Here is a 19183-nt window from a genome sequence, read left to right on the forward strand (position 1 = left end):
ATAGCTGAAGAAATGCAGTGCATGTTAGAAGCATTTGCTTAAGTGCATGAGCTTTGTGTTAGTGGCAGAAATGTCCTGCATTGTAATGCGAGTGCTGGAAAAGCCAATTACAGGATCATTCAAAGATGTCATTCACTTCATGCCCTCTTGTGGAAAACTGAGCAGTTATTTCTACATGATGGTCAATAAATGAATGCTTTCAATGAGCTTCAAATCTACCAATGGACATGGAAAAGGTTTCCTGCTGGAATTGATGTGATTGTGTTTTGTTAAATCTGCTCCATGAATGCATATAGTGCAGTATGTGCTGTCTTCATAAAATAATACTGGGCTTTTACCTTGTGCAAATTATGGGAAGATAGGCAGGGGAGTATTGAACAACATGTAGTTCAACTTTGCATTAGTTTGGTGGTAGTTTAAATAAATTCAAATCTAGGTAGTGTTTTCAGTAATTACGTTTTTGCCATGTAGCAGTGTAGCTAACTACTGGAACTACAGACTACTTTTTTTGCTAAAATTAAATTAAAAAAGGTGAAGTAGGCAAGAATTTATTTTTAGTAGTAACTTTAGTTAAGTAAACTATATTTTCTGAGTATCTTCCCCAACATTGAAGATAATATGTCCAATACATTTGTACCACTTGACTGATCTAAATGTTATAACAGTTTAGTATTTTGTCATTCATGCTGCAGGCCTATAAAAACTGATATAATACACTTTACATTTGTTTTCATAAATGTTTGCCAGTATATTTTTTATATGCCTATAACTTTCACTCACAACATAAGTCTGGTGTAATAGATAGCCATATGACGTAATATATTTACTACATGATAAATATATATGTAGGCCTAAGGAAATTGTAACAAAGGCAAACTACATAAAAAGGGCGTTGCATCATTATCGCGTACCCTTCCAAATGGTTCCGGAAACTTCCGGTGCCCTCTGTGCCTCTTTCGGCACAAATCCACTAGAAATGGAAAGCTCGTAGCCGGATAACTTTTGTGTTGTTTTATTTATTGAATAAACCCACTTGATGTCGAAGATATGGAATCCAAAATAAAATAGCAGTGCACAACTTTTATTTACATTACTGGTAGGTGTCATTATGTGGTGTTGCAGTTTGTAGCGGGTTTCGTAACTTATTTCTAGAACTGTTGGCTTTAGCTAAGAAGCTACAGTAACTATAGTAGCAAGCTGGTTGTCGCTAACATGCGGACCTGACGGCCAACGCGGGTTCTGCTAAATGAACGATTATTCCTTTGATTTGATTGACATTTCAGATAGGACTGCGACTCACCTCTGTATTTTAAAAGTTGAACTGGTGTTAGCGTAGTATCAGATAACATTACATTGTGTCATCTTGTGGTGAAAATATGAATGACATTGCTGTCATTCGCGTGTTCCTACACACAGTTATGTGGGCGGGGAATGAAGCAACCAAAGCCAATTGGAATCCTTTAAATGTTGATTGACTTAAATTGCAGCCAATAGCAATTCTCAATATTTGTGATGGCTAATTTCATGACTCTTTGAGAGAGGCGTTCCTTTCCGGCGCAATATTCTGTGATGCTGATTGTATGAGCTCTCGGGGAGTAATCAAATCAGGTAGCACAATGTTACATGATGTACGATTACAACAATTTCTTTATTTGTATTTCGGCGGCCTGCTGTTGTTTTTAGCAGGGCTCCATCACGTAGAAGCGGCGGCCACCGAAATGACCAATCTGAACTGGAAACCGTTCATCTACGGAGGGATGGCCTCTATTGTCGCAGAATTCGGTAAGTGATGCACCAAACCATTTCACACTATTTTAATTTAATCATGCATTCATTTTATTATTATTTTACTCACACACATTTAAGACGTATGTTTAGCTCCATCACATTGAGAAACACTGCGAGATTTGCATCAGTCTCTCTTCTTGAGTGATGGCGAAGGCCCTAAATGATGGATGCTGCATCAAATGATTAATGATGCTACTCCATTGGAGTAGATCTACAGTGATGCAATTGTGTGCAACCCCAAGCAATTATAGATTTACTTAGATAAACCAACTTAAATGATACCGCTCCTTAGAAAAAATGTAAAACAATGCAACACACCTATTTGCTGAAAGCAATCATGTTGGTTTGCATTGCAATCAATGCATTGTTACTCCACCTCATTGTATTGAGATAATATATATACCCTGTGATAGTAAACCCTGTGAAAGTAATCACCTCTTCCGCTTTACTTCAGTATCATATCCCCTAATCTTTTGAAGGGGCTTGACAATTAGATCATTACATTAATTACGTATGTATGTATGTATGTATGTATGTATGTATGTATGTATGTATGTATGTATGTATGTATGTATACACTGAGTGTACAAAACATTAGGAATACCTTCCTAGTATTGAGTTGCGCCCCTTTTGCCCTCAGAATAGCCTAATTTAGTCTGGAAAGTTGTCGAAAGCGTTCCACAGGGATGCTGGCCCATGTTGACTCCAATGTTTCCCGCGGTTGTGTCCAGTTGGCTGGATGTCTTTTGGGTGGTGGACCATTCTTGACACACACAGGAAACTGTTGAGCGTAAAAAACCCAGCATTGTTCTTGACACACTCAAATAGTTGGACACAATGCATTTAGTTTTTGGCAGACTTTTAAAGCCAGAATGGAATGTTTGTTAGTAGGTGAGCCTGAGAACGAACTACCATACCCCATTCAAAGGCACTTAAATATTCTGTCTTGCCCATTCACCCTCTGAATGGCACACATACACAATCCCTGTCTCAAGGCTTAAAAATCATTATTTAACGTGTGTGTGTGTGTGTGTGTGTGTGTGTGTGTGTACACATACATACATACATACAGTACCAGTCAAAAGTTTGGACACACCTACTCATTCAAGGGTTTTCTTTACTTTTTACTATTTTATACATTGTAGAATAATAGTGAAGACATCAAAACTATGAAATAACACATGGAATCATGTAGTAACCACAAAAGTGTTAAACAAATCAAAATATATTTTAGATTCTTCAAAGTAGCCACCCTTTGCATTGATGACAGCTTTGTACAGTCTTGGCATTCTCTCAACCAGCTTCATGAGGTAGTCACATGGAATGCTTTCCCAAGAGTCTTGAAGGAGTTCCCACATATGCTGAGCAATTGTTGGCTGCTTTTCCTAAACTCTGTGGTCCAACGCATCCCAAACCATCTCAATCAGGTTGAGGTCGGGTGATTGTGGAGGCCAGGTCATCTGATGCAGCACTCCCATCACTCTCATTCTTGGTTAAATAGCCCTCACACAGCCTGGAGGTGTGTTGGGTCATTGTCCTGTTGATAAACAAATGATAGTCCCACTAAGCGCAAACCAGATGGGATGGCGTCTCGCTGCAGAATGCTGTGGTAGCCATGCTGGTTAAGTGTGGGTTGAATTCTAAATAAATCACTGACAGTGTCACCAGCAAAGCACCCCCACATCATCACACCACCTCCTCCGTGCTTCACGGGGGGAACCACACATGTGGAGATCATCCGTTCACCTACTCCATTTCTCACAAAGACAGTGGTTGTAACCAAAAATCTCAAATTTGGACTCATTAGACCAAAGGACAGATTTCCACCAGTCTAATGTCCATTGCTTGTGTTTTGTTGCCCAAGCAAGTCTCCTCTTCTTATTGGTGTCCTTTGGTAGTGGTTTTATTGCAGCAATTTGACCATGAAGGCCTGATTCACACAGTCTCTTCTGAACAGTTGATGTTGAGATGTGTCTGTTACTTGAACTCTGTGAAACATTTATTTGGGCTGCAATTTCTGAGGCTGGTAACTCTAATGAACTTATCCTCTGCAGCAGAGGTAACTCTGGATCTTCCTTTCCTGTAGCGGTTCTCATGATAGCCAGTTTCATCATAGCGCTTGATGGTCTTTGCGACTGCAAATATTCCGCCTTGACTGACCATGTCTTAAATGAATGATGGACTGTCGTTTCTCTTTGCTTATTTGAGCTGTTCTTGCCATAATATGGACTTGTTCTTTTACCAAATAGGACTATCTTCTGTACACCACCCTTACCTTGTCACAACACAACTGATTGGCTCAAATGCATTAAGAAGGAAAGAAATTCCACAAATTAACTTTGAACAAGGCACACCTATTAATTGAAATGCATTCCAGGTGACTACATCATGAAGCTGGTTGAGAGAATGCCAAGAGTGTGCAGAACTGTCATCAAGGTAAAGGGTGGCTTCTTTGAATAATCTTTGTTTAACACTTTTTGGTTACTACATGATTCCATATGTGTTATTCCATAGTTTTGATGTCTTCGCTATTGTTCTACAATGTAGAAAATAGTAAAAAATAAAGGGAAACCCTTGAATGATTAGGTATGTCCAGACTTTTGACTGGTAGTGTGCCTACAGTGCATTCGGAAAGTATTCAGACACCTTCCCTTTTTTTTAATACATTACAACCTTATTCTAAAATGTATTTATAAAAATCTTAATCTACACACAATACCCCATAATGTCAAAGCGAAAACAGGTTTTTGGAAATGTTAGCAAATTTATTAAAAATAGAAAACATATACCTTATTTACATAAGTATTCAAACCCTTTCCTATGAGACTTGAAATTGAGACCAGGTGCATCCTGTTTCCATTGATCATCCATGAGATGTTTCTACAACTTAATTGGAGTCCTCCTGTGGTAAATTCAATTGATTTGGAAAGGCACACCTGTCTATATGTCTGTCTATATAAGGTCCCACAGTTGACAGTGCATGTCAGAGCAAAAACCAAGCCATGATGTCAAGGAATTGTCCATAGAGCTCCGAGGCAGGATTGTGTTGAGGCACAGATCTGGGGAAGGGTACCAAAAAATGTCTGCAGCATTGAAGGTCCCCAAGAACATAGTGGCCTCCATCATTCTTAAATGTAAGACGTTTGAAACCACCAAGACTCTTCCTAGAGTTGGCCACCCGGCCAAACTGAGCGGCCTTGGTCATGGAGGTGACCAAGAACTCGATGGTGACTCTGACAGAGCTCCAGAGTTCATCTGCGGAGATGGGAGAACTTTCCAGAAGGACAAACCGTCTCTGCAGCACTCCACCAATCAGGCATTTATGGTAGAGTGGCCAGACGGAAGCCACTCCTCAGTAAAAGACACATGGCAGCCCGCTTGGAGTTTTCCAAAAGGCACCTAAAGGACTCTGACTATGAGAAACAAGATTCTCTGGTCTGATGCAACCAAGATTGAACTCTTTGGTCTGGAGGAAACCAGACAACATCCCTACGGTGAAGCGTGGTGGCAGCATCATGCTGTGGGGGTGTATTTCAGCGGCAGGGACTGGGATACTAGTCAGGATCGAGGCAAAGATGAACAGAGCAAAGTACAGAGAGATCCTTGATGAAAACCTGCTCCAGAGAGCTCAACAGCTCAGACTGGGGGGTGAAGGTTCACCTTCCAACAGGACAATGACCCTAAGCACACAGCCAAGACAACACAGGAGTGGCTTTGATACAAGTCTCTGAATGTCCTTGAATGGCCCAGCCAGAGCCCAGACCTGAGCCCGATCGAACATCTCAGGAGAGACCTGAAAATAGCTGTGCAGCGACGCTCCCCATCCAACCTGACAGAGCTTGAGAGGACCTGCAGAGAAGAATGTGAAAAACTCCCCAAATATAGGTTTGCCGAGCTTGTAGTGTCATACCCAAGACTACTCGATGCTGTAATCACTGCCAAAGTTGCTTCAACAAAGTACTGAGTAAAGGGTCTGAATTCTTAGGTAAATGTAATATTTCCTTCTTATTTTGTAAACATTTCTAAAAACTAGTTTTTACTTTGTTATTATTGGGTATTGTGTAAAAACAATTGAATCCATTTTAGAATCAGGCTGAAACGTAACAAAATGTGGAAAAAGTCAAGTGGTCTGAATGCACTGTATATTATATTTGTGGATGATTTTACTTCTGCCAAATGCCTTTTACGTTTTTGCGCTTTAGACCATTGCGCTACATTTTTGTCGATTGAATAAGCGTACAAAAGTATTTAAAAAAAAGCAAGGCTACTTCCTGTAAAACGATGCAGCACTTGCATAGCATATTATTAGCTGACCTAATGCCGCATTCCCGTGCTAGTCGGAACTAGGAAATTCAGAAATTTCCAACTTGCTAACTGGTTGTAATTATACACGTGCCATGTTTTAAAGAATCAGTAAGTCGTACATTTCTGAGTTTTCTAATTCCGACTAGAATGTGAACGTGGGATTAGTTACTGTGTGTCATCTGAACTTTCTTCATTGATCTCTAAACAAAACAATGTTGTCATGATGTTGTCTGTTGTTCTCCCCCTAGGTACATTCCCCATAGACCTGACTAAGACGCGGCTGCAGGTGCAGGGCCAGTCCCAGTACATGGAGGTGCGCTACCGGGGCATGTTCCACGCCCTGTTCAAGATCGGCAAGGAGGAAGGCATCAAGGCACTGTACTCTGGGTGAGCAAAAATAATATGGTTTAAACATGTTATACACTATAGAAAATAACATATTACATTTTACCTTTATTTAACTAGGCAAGTCGGTTAAGAACAAATTCTTGTTTTCAATGACGGCCTAGGAACTGCCTTGTTCAGGGGCAGAACAATTGATTTGTACCTTGTCAGCTCGGGGATTCGATCTTGCAACCTTCCGGTTACAAGTCCAACGCTCTAACCACTAGGCTACCTGCCGCCCCACATATTATGGCGTGCTATGTTGGAACATATACTTGCAAGTGAGTCTGCTCTGAAGTTGCACCTTTGGGCAGGTGAAGTTGCACCTTAGATCAGATGACTGCCTGGTGCGTATGAATATGAAAACACCATGAACACTGCATAGCAAAAATTCAAAGTGGTTATTGTATTCCAGATGCCTGCTATCATGGCTAGGATGAGGACATAGAGGGCTGTCATGCCATGTTTACAATATACTTTTGTTGTAGATGATCATGTTAAATGATATGCCATACATAACCATATGTTAATGTTCATGCTGTTTGCACAGTGTAATGCAACCTCATGCTGGATTTGTGGCAGTCAGTCTAAATGTAGTCCTTGGCCCTACTTGGTACTGTATGCAGAATTGTAGTAATCTTCTGCAGTTTATCAGAATTGATAATGTCAATGCTCAATGCTGGTGACTAGAGAGATTGTTGCAAATGTCTCAGTGCGTTGTTCCCTTCAGTGAATTGGCAAACGTTTTTACAGACTAAACAAAATATGTGATCCATACATGGTATTCACACATTACAGGACTACTGTAGGGAGGCAAGAAACTGTCAGGTCAGCTTAAGCTCCTGGCCTGAGTATGTCAACATCCAGGACACAATGTCCAGGTCTGAGTTCTTAGAGGAGGCTTAGGTCAGGGACTAACAGAATAGAAAACAACATCTTAGCTCAAAGGTGCGTCGGAGAAGCAACAACTGAACAATGGTACAAGTGATTCCTATGCTGCGAATTGGACTTGCAAATTCAACATTTTTGTTTTTTGTCAAAGCATGACTTTTCAAAGGTCTATGTGGCCAAATGGGTGAACTTGTCAATAAATGTTTAATTTGTAAGTATACACAGTGTCCGAGACTCTCTGTTCTACCATTGTGGAACATGGAATCAAACACAATATTTTTCTTCTTAGAACACAGTTAGATCATTATCATGTAAACCACTATCCATTAATCTAAATAAACTCTACTAGAACCTTCTCTCATTTTCAAGGATAATATCAACATTTGACCTCTGAGCTACTGACATGGAATCTGGTCTTGTTTGTGAGAGGGTGACCTTTGACAAGGGAAGTGGGCAGGATCTTTAGCACAACCTAGGGGCGAAGTGCTCTTCTTGGCTGTGGTTTTTATCAGGGAACTGCTTTTGAAATCCAGTACCTGTTAGGTCATTCTGCTCTCAGGGAGTCTGAACTAGTCTGATGACAACAATAGTCAATAGTGTGCAACCTAAACAAGAGTTGATTTAGGGAACTGAGCTCCACAGGTAGAATACAAATGCCTTCCAAAGTCTTGACAGTCCTGATGGCAAGGTAATGTGAAAATTAGGTAGAGTGCCTCTTCACTTGTTCATAGAAGTGACATTCCCTGATATTACTTCTGTCTTTCTCTTTTTCCGTGCAGCATCTCCCCAGCTCTCCTGAGGCAAGCCTCCTACGGGACCATCAAGATTGGGACATACAACACACTGAAGAGGTTATTTGTGACCCATCCGGAAGGTGGGTTTCAATGACTGTCCCCACTGCTTTCTATCTCACATCATATTCTCTTTGTTTGCTCCACCCATATAGCTCTTGATCAAATACCGAACTCCCAGCCAAATTCATGTTAGGGACTGACATTCCAAATACTCATACCAGGACAGGACAGTCACCCCTTTACAGCCGTGTGTGTGTGGGGGGGAGGAGGAGGAGGAGGAGGAGGAAGGAAGAGGTTAGCTGGTCAACCTGAAAGGGTAGAGGGGACAGCAGTCAGCACTTGATTTTACTTCACCATATACTGTTAATTTGCACACACAAAGAAACAACAGGGATTTAAATAAAGCCTGTAATTTTCAAATAGACCATTGTGCTGATTTTTCTGAAGATCAGTGTTTTGTTTCCAGGCCTTCCAGTAGAGTTGACAGGGCATTTTCTCATACCCTCGTCAGCAAAAATAACCGCTGGGGAAAACCTTTCAAATACCTGTCTGGACAACCTGCATTTGCACAGATGGAGAATGCCTAACTGCTGTCACTAATGCCCAATCTAAACAGACGACTGGGAGCCTCCATGACAAGAGGGAACAAATCTCCTCCGCTGTCTATCAATAGGTTTGCATTACATTAACCGGCGTCAGCATGTATCCCCATATCACAGGAATCACTTTCCACTGAGAGACTATCTGTATTTACTGTACAAACAATTACAATATTATTTGAACCCCTGCATTAGAGAAATGGACCAAACGAAGTCTGACAGGGGATCACCTAGTTAGTAAAGGAGCTGATTTTTTTCTAAGATTTAGTAAGGATTAGGGTTAGTAGGGAGTGGGGACTGGGTTTTATTTGTGATTGTGTGTGTTGTAAACAGAAGACCTCTGCTGTTGTGCTTCTTCACTCTGCATGCCTCACTCTGCCAGGATGTGCCACTGTGTTTTGAATGCTTATTTTGATACAGGCTGTGGTTTGCCTGGTGTGGTGGTTGGGCTGGGAATCCAGTGCCCGTTCTCCTGCCATAGTGAACGGTGCCAGGACCACACTAACTATTGGTCACATTGATCAAGGTTTCACTGTAACTATTGTTCTTAACTTGATCCGTTCTTTTTTTCCTGCGCCTGTGTCACACCTACTTCCACTGTAGATTTGTTTTGTTTGCCGGTGACTAATAATCTCTTGTCCTAACCCCAACTGTCATAACTTCTAGTAAATAAATGAAGGTCCCCATTCCATTTCAAACCTCGTACTGTAAGAGAGACAGGGTGCAGTCTCAATCTGTCCCATTACGGTAGTGTATCAATAATACAGTAGTGGTATGTTTTGAAATGGTGACAAATCCAAATTGCAGATAGATGTAGTTGGTAGTCATTTTTTACTTGTGATAATGTATAGGATAATGTCTCTCTGTTTTTTCTTTATGTACATGTAGGCTTTCTAATTCTCATGATTCTCTGTCTGGAGTTGAATTACTGCATGTTTGTGTTGCTCTTTTAGATGTTATGTTCACCTTGAAATAATAGATCATTTGCAAATCTTGTTGTTCAGAATTATAGCCTCTTGTTATTACGTGGGACATACTTCTGTCTTTCTAGCATTTCTCTCTCTCTGTGTGTGTTATGTGGAGGAGTAACGGGCTGTCCTGTGTTTGCCCTGACAGATGAGACCATGGTGATCAATGTGTTCTGTGGAGTGGTGTCTGGAGTCTTGTCCTCCTCTCTGGCCAACCCCACTGATGTCGTCAAGGTAAAAAAAAAAAGTATTTTAAAGAAGATCTAGATACCGGACATTGCAGATAGAAATGTCATGAATAGAACTGATGTGATTCCTTTTTGTGTCCGAGGCAGGTTTGTTCTATAATAGATTTTTATCTGAACGTTCCACAACGTTCTGGCCTGTTGAACACAAGCCCTGATGTTCTGTGTTCAGATCCGCATGCAGGCCCAGGGCAGTCTGTTACAAGGCAGCATGATGTCCAACTTCATTAGCATCTACCAGACAGAGGGAACCCGTGGCCTGTGGAGGGTGAGTGGTCCTCTCTCTGTCAGAACCTATCAAACAGTGGCTCTGATCTGTCCTAAACTACCCCCATGTACTGTGTGGTTGGGACAGCAGTAGTAGGTGAAGTATATAGGCATACTGTTGTTATGATTTCGTTGTTGTGGTCTTTGTTGTTGTGTAAGATGGTGACCAGTGAGAGAGAGATGTTTTTTTAGGCCATCTGAAGACCGTTGAGTGACTGGTACTCGCAGATTATTTATATTGTTGTCATCCTCAGGGCGTCATCCCTACAGCTCAGCGGGCAGCCATCGTAGTGGGAGTGGAGCTTCCTGTCTATGACATCACTAAGAAGCACCTCATCAAGTCTGGCACCATGGGAGACACCATACTCACACACTTTATGTGAGTTTAAACATCAATATTGGATAATGCATCTATAGAAATACTATTTGTTATTCCGTATGTACCGACATGCTCTCTTTAAAAAGGTTTTATATTGAGTGTGCATATTACATTTTAGTGAGTGAGCATATTACACCTGAACCTCTGGCTTCTCCCACTTCTGTCTCTTCCTGCAGTTCCAGTTTTATGTGTGGCCTGGCGGGGGCGCTAGCCTCCAACCCAGTGGACGTAGTGCGGACACGTATGATGAACCAGCGAGTGCTGTCAGGGAACCCCATGTATAAAGGCACGCTGGACGGAGTAATGCAGACATGGAAGAACGAGGGATTCTTTGCCCTCTACAAGGGCTTCTGGCCCAACTGGCTGCGGCTGGGGCCATGGAACATCATTGTATCCTTTCCATCAGTGGAATCAAAGTTCAAACCCACTGTGTTGCCAGCACTATGATCCAAATAACTGAACCATCCGAACACCTCTCATACTCACTCCCTGCATTTACATATCGATTTCTGTTATCAGTTCAGTTTTGCTTCAGGTCATATTGAGTATTTTAAACTGTCTGGTTTGAGCCCTGAATTCTGATTGGCTGACAGTTGTGGTATATCAGACGGTATACCACGGGTATGACAAAACATTTTATTTTTACTGCTCTAATTACGTTGGTATTACGTTATAATAGCGATAAGGCACCTCGGGGGTTTGTGGTATATCCCAATATACCACGGCTAAGGGCTGTGTCCAGGCACTCTGCGATGCATCGTGCATAAGATCAGCACTTAGCCGTGGTATATTGGCCATATACCACACCTCCTTGTGCCTTGTTGCTTAATTATAGACATTGTAGAGCACCATTCCTAGCAGTAGAAGGCGCCAAATACATGCACCGAAGCAAAATATGCAAGGATAGAACATTGTTATATACTGAACTAATATATTAACACATGCAACAATTAACGGTTTTACTGAGTTACAGTTCATATAAGGAAATCGGTCAATTGAAGAATTCATAAGGCCCTAATCTATGATATCACGACTGGGCAGGGGCGCAGCCATGGTGGGCACAGGCCGACCCAGTGGGGAGCCATACCCAGCCAATCAGAATAAGTTTTATCCCACAAAAGGGCTTTATTACAGACAGAATACTCCTCAGTTTAATCAGCTGTCCGGGTGGCTGGGCTCAGATGATCCTGCAGGTGAAGAAGCCGGGCTGGCGTTGTTTCACGTGGTCTGCGGTTGTCAGGCCAGTTGGACATACTGCCAAATTCTTTAAAATTACGTTGGAATGCGGCTTATGGTAGATAAATGAATATCCAATTCTCTGGCGATAGCTCTGGTGGACATTCCTGCAGTCAGCATGCCAATTGCACGCTCTCTCAACTTGAGACATCTGTGGCATTGTTGCGACACAACTGCACATTTTAGTGGCCTTTTATTGTCCCAGCACAAGGTGCACCTGTGTAATGATCATGCTGTTTAATCAGCTTCTTGATATGCCACATCTGTCAGGTGGCTGGATTATCTTGGCAAAGGAGAAATATTCACAAACAGGGATGTAAACATTTCTGCACAAAGGTTGGGAGAGAAGCTTTTTGTGCAAATTGACCATTTCTGGGATCTTTTATTTCAACTCATGAATAATGTAATCAACACATTTTTGTTCAGTATATTTACAGTGATATTGAATAATACCAAATGATAATTTTATTCAGTAAAGTCTTAAATGTATTATGATCATTTTTGTATGAGCACAGACAATATATACTTCAAGGCTGCCGTCATCTGTTGTCCTTAACCAGAGCTATTTAGTTCTTCATCACGTTTGAGCAGCTGAAGAAACTCAACTTGTAGTTGGAACAGGAAGTGGACACTCCATCGGACTAGATGTAGGGATGGGCAACTCCAGTCCTCGGGGGCCGGAGTGTTGTCCCACTTTTTCCCCATCCCTTGCAAACACAACTGTTTAAGGCCAGGCACCATACCCTATTGGGGATTTTTTTTTTTTTTATCTTAATCATATCACAATCAACTTTTCCTAGTTGAATGTAGACAAAGTTTTGTATAAATGTTTGAAATATTAAGATCTGCAAATGAGGTAATAAGTATACATATTTGCATACCATACAAATTCATTTTTTATAGATGCTGGATGAATTCTGCTTAAATGTTTGTTTCCGTTTAAGACACTCCAGGACCAGACCTGTCCAGAGCAGATTCTGGATAAACTTTTTCTTTAAAATACTAAAGACTTGTACATTAAAATGCATTTTTTTTTGGTGCAATTTTCCAAATGTTATCTAGAATTAAAAAAGGTTACACATCAACAATTCCCCCTTGGGCAAGTCTGGAGAATTTATCTAAGGATAACTACACACAATTTGAATGCAGATGCTTCTGAAGCTGAGAAAAATAAGTTGGCGGTGGGAAGAGTCTGACTTTTGGGAAATGACAGGTAACGACAAGTACACTGAATTAAGAATAGCAAAAGCCTATTTAGACAAAATCACCATCTCTTCAAAGTAAGTTATTAAATGTAGTCCAGTTTGTAACATTCTATGAAATGAACTTCAAAATTGTGTAATTCAATTCACTGAACTTTAAAATGATTGTCCATTTTTAAAGTGGTTAAAATGCATAATGTTGACGACGGTAGTATGATCAACTAAAGAAAATATACATTAAGCAAGTTTGACATTTTTAGGTTTGCTTCTTGGAAATACTAAAATTAATGAACCAAAATGCCAACAAACCTCAAAATTGATAGGTAGATGCAAAAATGCCACTTCAGCCTGTGGTGCCTGGCCTTAAACTGAAGATCATGATTTGTTGATTATTGGAGTCCGATGTGTTAGCTTGGGCTAAAGTGTGACACCAATCAGGCCCCCGAGGACTGGAATTTCCCATTACTGGTCTATAGTGTGTTGGAGAGCGGGAAACCCCACAACACCCCAGCCCATGTGTCAAACTCATTCCACAGAGGTCTGAGTGTCAAGGTTTTCGCTCCTCCCTTGTACTTGATTGATGAATTAAGGTCACTAATTAGTAAACTCCTCTCACCTGGATGTCTAAGTCTTAATTGAAAGGGAAAAACAAAAACCACTAGGCCAGGGTTATTCAACTCTTAATATACGAGTCTGCTGGTTTTCTGTTCTACCTGATAATTAATTGCACACACCTGGTATCTCAGGTCGAAATCAGTCCCTGATTAGAGGGGAACTATGAAAAATTCAGTGGAACTGGCTTTGAGGTCGAGAGTTGAGTTTGAAAACACTAGGCCCTGCATGGAATGCGTTTGACGCCTCAGCCCTTCGTCCTTGTTACATTCACAATCCCTCCCTCTGTCACACAATCTATATGTCTGTGCATGCTCATCTAAGTGTTATTTTAGTTTTATTTGAACATTTAATAATATTGATAGTATAAAAAAAAAACATTTAAAGTTATTAGTTGTATTATGTTTTTTTAAAACACTTCTTCATACCCCTCAACCACCCTTGAGGCCTCTCCTAGCAGCTCAATCTTAGGTTGTAGCAGAGGACGGAAGCCTGTTTGGGCCATAAGGTATTAGCTATGTACGTTGCCTGCCAGCAATCTTAGTGAGGAGGACTATCCTGGGTGGAACGGGAACTGGAGATCTACTTGAGCTTATTTAGAGAGATGTGGAATTGGCCTCTGATTGTGTCTGACCTAGTTTTTAACCACAGACGTGCAGGAAAAATACAAATGTTTTGTGTAATTTCAGCCAGAAAGTAGCGCACACGAGCCAAAACTGGTTCTGAAAATTGTGCACAGTTGTGTACGTCAACTATTTTGTATATGTTCCATCCTGAAATTGAAAAAAAATCTTCCTGCAATTCGTATGATATGTTACGTATCCCAATTCGTACAATATGTTACAAATGTAAAGATCTGGTTCAATCTCTTTAAATGTTTAGAATTGTCGTTTTACCTGTCTGATCTGACGTTTGAATAATCTATTCACTGTTTTGGGCAGCGCTAGCTAGCAGAGGATGCATGATGGGTTAACCGGGTTTTTATTTTCAAATCATTTATTCTCAATGACTTACCTTTTTAAGAAAAGGTTACAATAGATTCTGTTTGGTCTGTTAGAAGAACTCAGGACAAAGCTGAGACTGTATCTGTATGGCCAATAAGATGAGATTGGGGACTCTTTTGTCATTACTTGAATGCAGTCTGTTGTTGAACCAAAGCCACCAGTTGTTCCCTGAAGAGTGAATGCTTTCTGTGCATTTCACTACAAAATGTAGTCAATAGTCAAAAAGTCAAAAGCGGAGTCAATCACCACCTTCCGGAGACACCTGAAACCCCACCTCTTTAAGGAATACCTAGGATAGGATAAAGTAATCCTTCTAACCCCCCCCCCCCCCCCTTAAAATATTTAGATGCACTATTGTAAAGTGGTTGTTCCACTGGATATCATAAGGTGAATGCACCATTTTGTAAGTCGCTCTGGATAAGAGCGTCTGCTAAATGACTTAAATGTAAATGTAAATGTAAAACCCCCCGAATACCTGATAAGTTGTTGGCGCACGCACAAATTCTACTGTAAAAAAAAACATGTCACTTTTCGTCAAAAGGTAGTAGAACTATTGAAAGGTTTTAAATTATGTAATTTTCCTTTGCCCTCTCCATGTCCCCTGACCTCTGTGTGAAACAGAGATATGTTTTTTCTTGTCCGGAACAAGCATAGCAGTGGAAGCAATTAGGACATTTCTTGGACCTGCCTGGTTGTCATGGTGATTCCCATAAAAGTACATTATGTACATGTATGGACAGAGAGACACATGTGAAGGTGGATGCACCATATTGTGACAGGCATTTCTAGCTTGTACATAAAGTTACTTCAGAGTACTTGCTTTTTGTTTATATTTTGAGGTTTGAGTAAAGCCCTGAATAGAAATGGCCTGTAGTACTAGGATATGGGGGCCGTAGTGCCAAAGTGTGCATGTACTGCACCGCTGTTGTAAAGCGCTGTCCCTGAATAGGTCAGTGTTGGCTAGGTACCAGGAGAACTGCACTGTTACATACTTACTCAAGCCTTACACTTTACTTTCATAATCATGTTTCTAATTTCTATGATGCCTCTTTCTGTGCCTGTTGTGTTTTTATTAGAATGACAAGTTTTGTGGTAGCATTTCCAGATCATGTATATGGATATTAGGTGTGAGAGATGTAGGTGTTATGTACTGTGTAATTAATTGAAACCGACGTCCTGTTTTCTTTAGGTTTGATTTTTACAGATCATGCTTACGGGCGGCAGATGGCCTAGAGGTTAGAGTGTTCGGTCAGTGACCGAAAGGTTGCTAGTTCAAAGCCCTGAGCCAACAAGTTGAAAAATGTGTCTGTACCCTTGAGCAAGGAACTTAGCCCTAATTGCTCCATGATCGCCGTTGATAATGGCAGACCCTGGCCGTGACTCCACTCTCCAAGGGTGTCTGATGGGGAGTTGGGAGATTTAAAAAAAACTATCACAAATGAAAACAAACTTGTACATGTGTGAAATAGGACAATTATAAGCATTCATTTGTTGTTTCAGCAGTCATGTTTTAATAAGCCGTCCTTTCAGCGTTTTCAGCTTTACCATGATGATGTGTCTTTATCATGATGATGTAATACTTTTTTCCCACAGAGAATATTGTGTGGGTTTCTTTCCTTTTAAACACATCCATTGTTTGTTGTTTGTGTGGAAGAGACTATTATATTGGCTAATATATTTAGGCAGATTTATTGAAAAATATGAATGAATAACTTTTTTATTTTTATTGGATCGAATTTCTTTCCAAAGCTTTATCTATTTTTTAAATAACCTCATGTTTTCCCATATGAACTTAACAAAGAACACTTTCTTGAAGTCTTGAACTTGTTTCCCCTTTACTCAAAAATGCAGAGTATGTTATGTACTTATTTTTCTCTAATTGCTGTTCTTTTATAATGATTATTGGACAATTATTTCATTTATACAACCCATATAGTTGGCTCCAGCTGAATTCTGGTAACCACAAATTGATTATTACTTTGATATAGATTAATACATAGTTGGGTGATCAGTACATTTTCAGTTCATTCACTTCAGGGAGTGATTTGAGTTTCCAATTTAAGGATAGAAAAAACCCTAATTGAAAATGGATTCAATCATTGTATTGGAATTTCAGAATTGACCAACCCTGAATCCAATATGCTTTCTCTTCATAATCCTGTCTTTCTTTTTATATCATGAAAATGACAGTACAATGTTGTCATTCAGCTGTTACCATTTGACTCCTTAGACTTGCCTTACTGTATTGTTATACAGTTCCTTCAGAAAGTATTCATACCCTTTGACTTATTCCACATTTTGTTGTTACAGCCTGAATTCAAAATTCATCTACACCCAATACCCCAGAATGACAGTGAAAACACATTTTTTGAAATTATTGCAAATGTATTGGAAATGAAATACAAAAATATCTCATTTACATACAGTGCCAGTCAAGAGTTTGGACACACCTACTTATTCCAGGGTTTTTCTTTATTTTTTACTATTTTCTACACTGTAGAATAATAGTGAAGACATCAAAACTATGAAATAACACATAGAATCATGTAGTAAAAAAAAAGTATTAAACAAATCAAAATATATTTTATATTTGAGATTATTCATAGTAGCCACCTTTAGTGTGAGCAAAGCTGTCATCAAGGCTAAGTATTCACACCCCTGAGTCAATACATGTTAGAATCACCGTTGGCAGTGATTTACAGCTGTGAATCTTTCTGGGTAAGTGTCTAAGAACTTTGCACACCTGGATTGTACAATATTTGCACATTATTATTTAAACAATTCTTCAAGCTCTGTCAAATTGATTGATCATTGTTAGACAGCCATTTTCAAGTCTTGCCATAGATTTTCAAGACAATTAGGTCAAAACTGTAACTAGGCCACTCAGGAACATTCAATGTCGTCTTGGTAAGCAACTCCAGTGTATACTTGGCCTTGTATTTTAGGTTATTGTCCTGCTGAAAGGTGAATTGGTGTCTGTTGGAAAGCAGACTGAACCAGGTTTTCCTCTAGAATTTTGCCTGTGCTTAGTTCCGTTCCTTTTTATCCCCCCAAAAAACTCCCTAGTCCTTCCTGATGACAAGCATACCCCTAACATGACCACCATGCTTGAAAATATGAAGAGTGGTACTTAGTATTGGATTTGTCCCAAACATAACGCTTTGTATTCAGGACATAAAGTACATTTCTTTGCCACATTTTTAGCTGTTGTACATTCGTGCCTTATTACAAACACGATGCATGTTCTGGAATATGTTTTATTCTGTACAGGTGTCCTTCTTTTCACTCTGTCATTTAAGTTAGTTTTGTGAAATAACTACAATGTTGTTGATCCATCCTCAGTTTTATCCTATCACCTCATGGTGAAATCCCTGAGCGGTTTCCTTCCTCTCCGGCAACTGAGTTAGGAAGGATACATGCATCTTTGTAGTCACTGGGTGTATTGATACACCATCCAAAATCTAATTCATAACTTCACTGTGCTCAAAGGGATATTCAATGTCAGATTTTTTTTTTACCTATCTGCGAGGCATCTGCGAGGCATTTTACCCATCTGCGAGGCATTGGACCTCCCTGGTCTTTGTGGTTGAATCTGTGTTGTATGTGTGGGGTACAAAGACGAGGCAGTCATTCAAAAATCATGTTAAACACAATTATTGCACACAGTGAGTCCATGTAACTTATTATGTGACTTGTTAAGCACATTTTTACTCCTGAACTTATTTAGGCTTGCCATAACAAAGGGGTTGAATACTTATTGACTCAAGACATTCCAGCTTTTTATTTTTAATTAATAAAAAAAAATGTCAAGCATAATTCCCCTTTGATATTATGTGGTATTGTGTGTAGGCCAGTGACACAAAATCTACATTTTAATCCATTTTCAATTCCGGCTGTAACGCAACAAAATATGGAAGAAGTCAAGTGGTATGAATGCTTTCTAAAGGCATTGTATATTTTGACGACAATAAATCGTATTTATTTCTGTTTTCATGGTTGTATTCTCTACTGCTGGATGACTCAGCTGGCTGGGACACTGTTTGGTCTCTGTCAGATCTTTTAACCTGTCATATTACCTGGTCATGTGCACTTTGGTCAAATGTCTGTCGATAAAACTGTATTTGCAATCATATTTATAATCATTTTGCTTGTTTAGTCAATTGATTGTATGGTTGATTAATTATGTGTAAACTATTTTCAGTTATGAATTGGATTTGGCTTTGTATAAATAACAAGAATGTACACTTCCGAAATAAAATATATCCACTGATGGTTTTGATACATCCATCAGTGATCTATTTAAGCAATAAGGCCCGAGGGGTTGTGGTATATGGTCAATATACCACGGCTAAGAGCTGTTCTTATGTAAGACGGAGTGCCTGGACACAGCCCTTAGCCTGGTATATTGGCCATATATGACAAACCCCCGATGCGCCTTATTGCTATTATAAACTGGTTACCAACGTAATTAGAGCAGTAAAAATAAATGTTTTGTCATACCCGTGTTAT

The 19183-nt window shown here is 39.9% G+C and overlaps 1 protein-coding gene across 4 annotated transcripts; it reads left to right on the forward strand.

The window, feature by feature from the left end:
• Nucleotides 1–929: 929 nt before the first annotated feature.
• LOC106567890 (brain mitochondrial carrier protein 1) lies at nt 930–19178 on the forward strand. 4 transcript variants are annotated; one of them, XM_045692261.2, is made up of 10 exons: nt 930–1096; nt 1684–1782; nt 4166–4224; nt 6342–6480; nt 8148–8242; nt 9878–9963; nt 10147–10242; nt 10496–10620; nt 10797–11010; nt 12427–19178. In XM_045692261.2, the coding sequence occupies exons 4-10, from the start codon at nt 6401–6403 to the stop codon at nt 12466–12468; spliced, it is 738 nt and encodes a 245-aa protein (XP_045548217.1). In that variant the 5' UTR covers nt 930–1096; nt 1684–1782; nt 4166–4224; nt 6342–6400; the 3' UTR covers nt 12469–19178. The 4 variants fall into 4 exon arrangements, with proteins under 4 accessions (XP_045548217.1, XP_013993226.1, XP_013993227.1 ...); XM_014137751.3 differs by lacking the exon at nt 4166–4224; XM_014137752.3 differs by lacking the exon at nt 4166–4224 and having other exon boundaries at nt 1687–1782.
• The last annotated feature ends 5 nt before the right edge of the window (nt 19179–19183 follow it).

This window comes from Salmo salar, chromosome 13, assembly GCF_965601325.2.
Source record: "Salmo salar chromosome 13, fSalSal1, whole genome shotgun sequence".
NCBI lineage: Eukaryota > Metazoa > Chordata > Actinopteri > Salmoniformes > Salmonidae > Salmo > Salmo salar.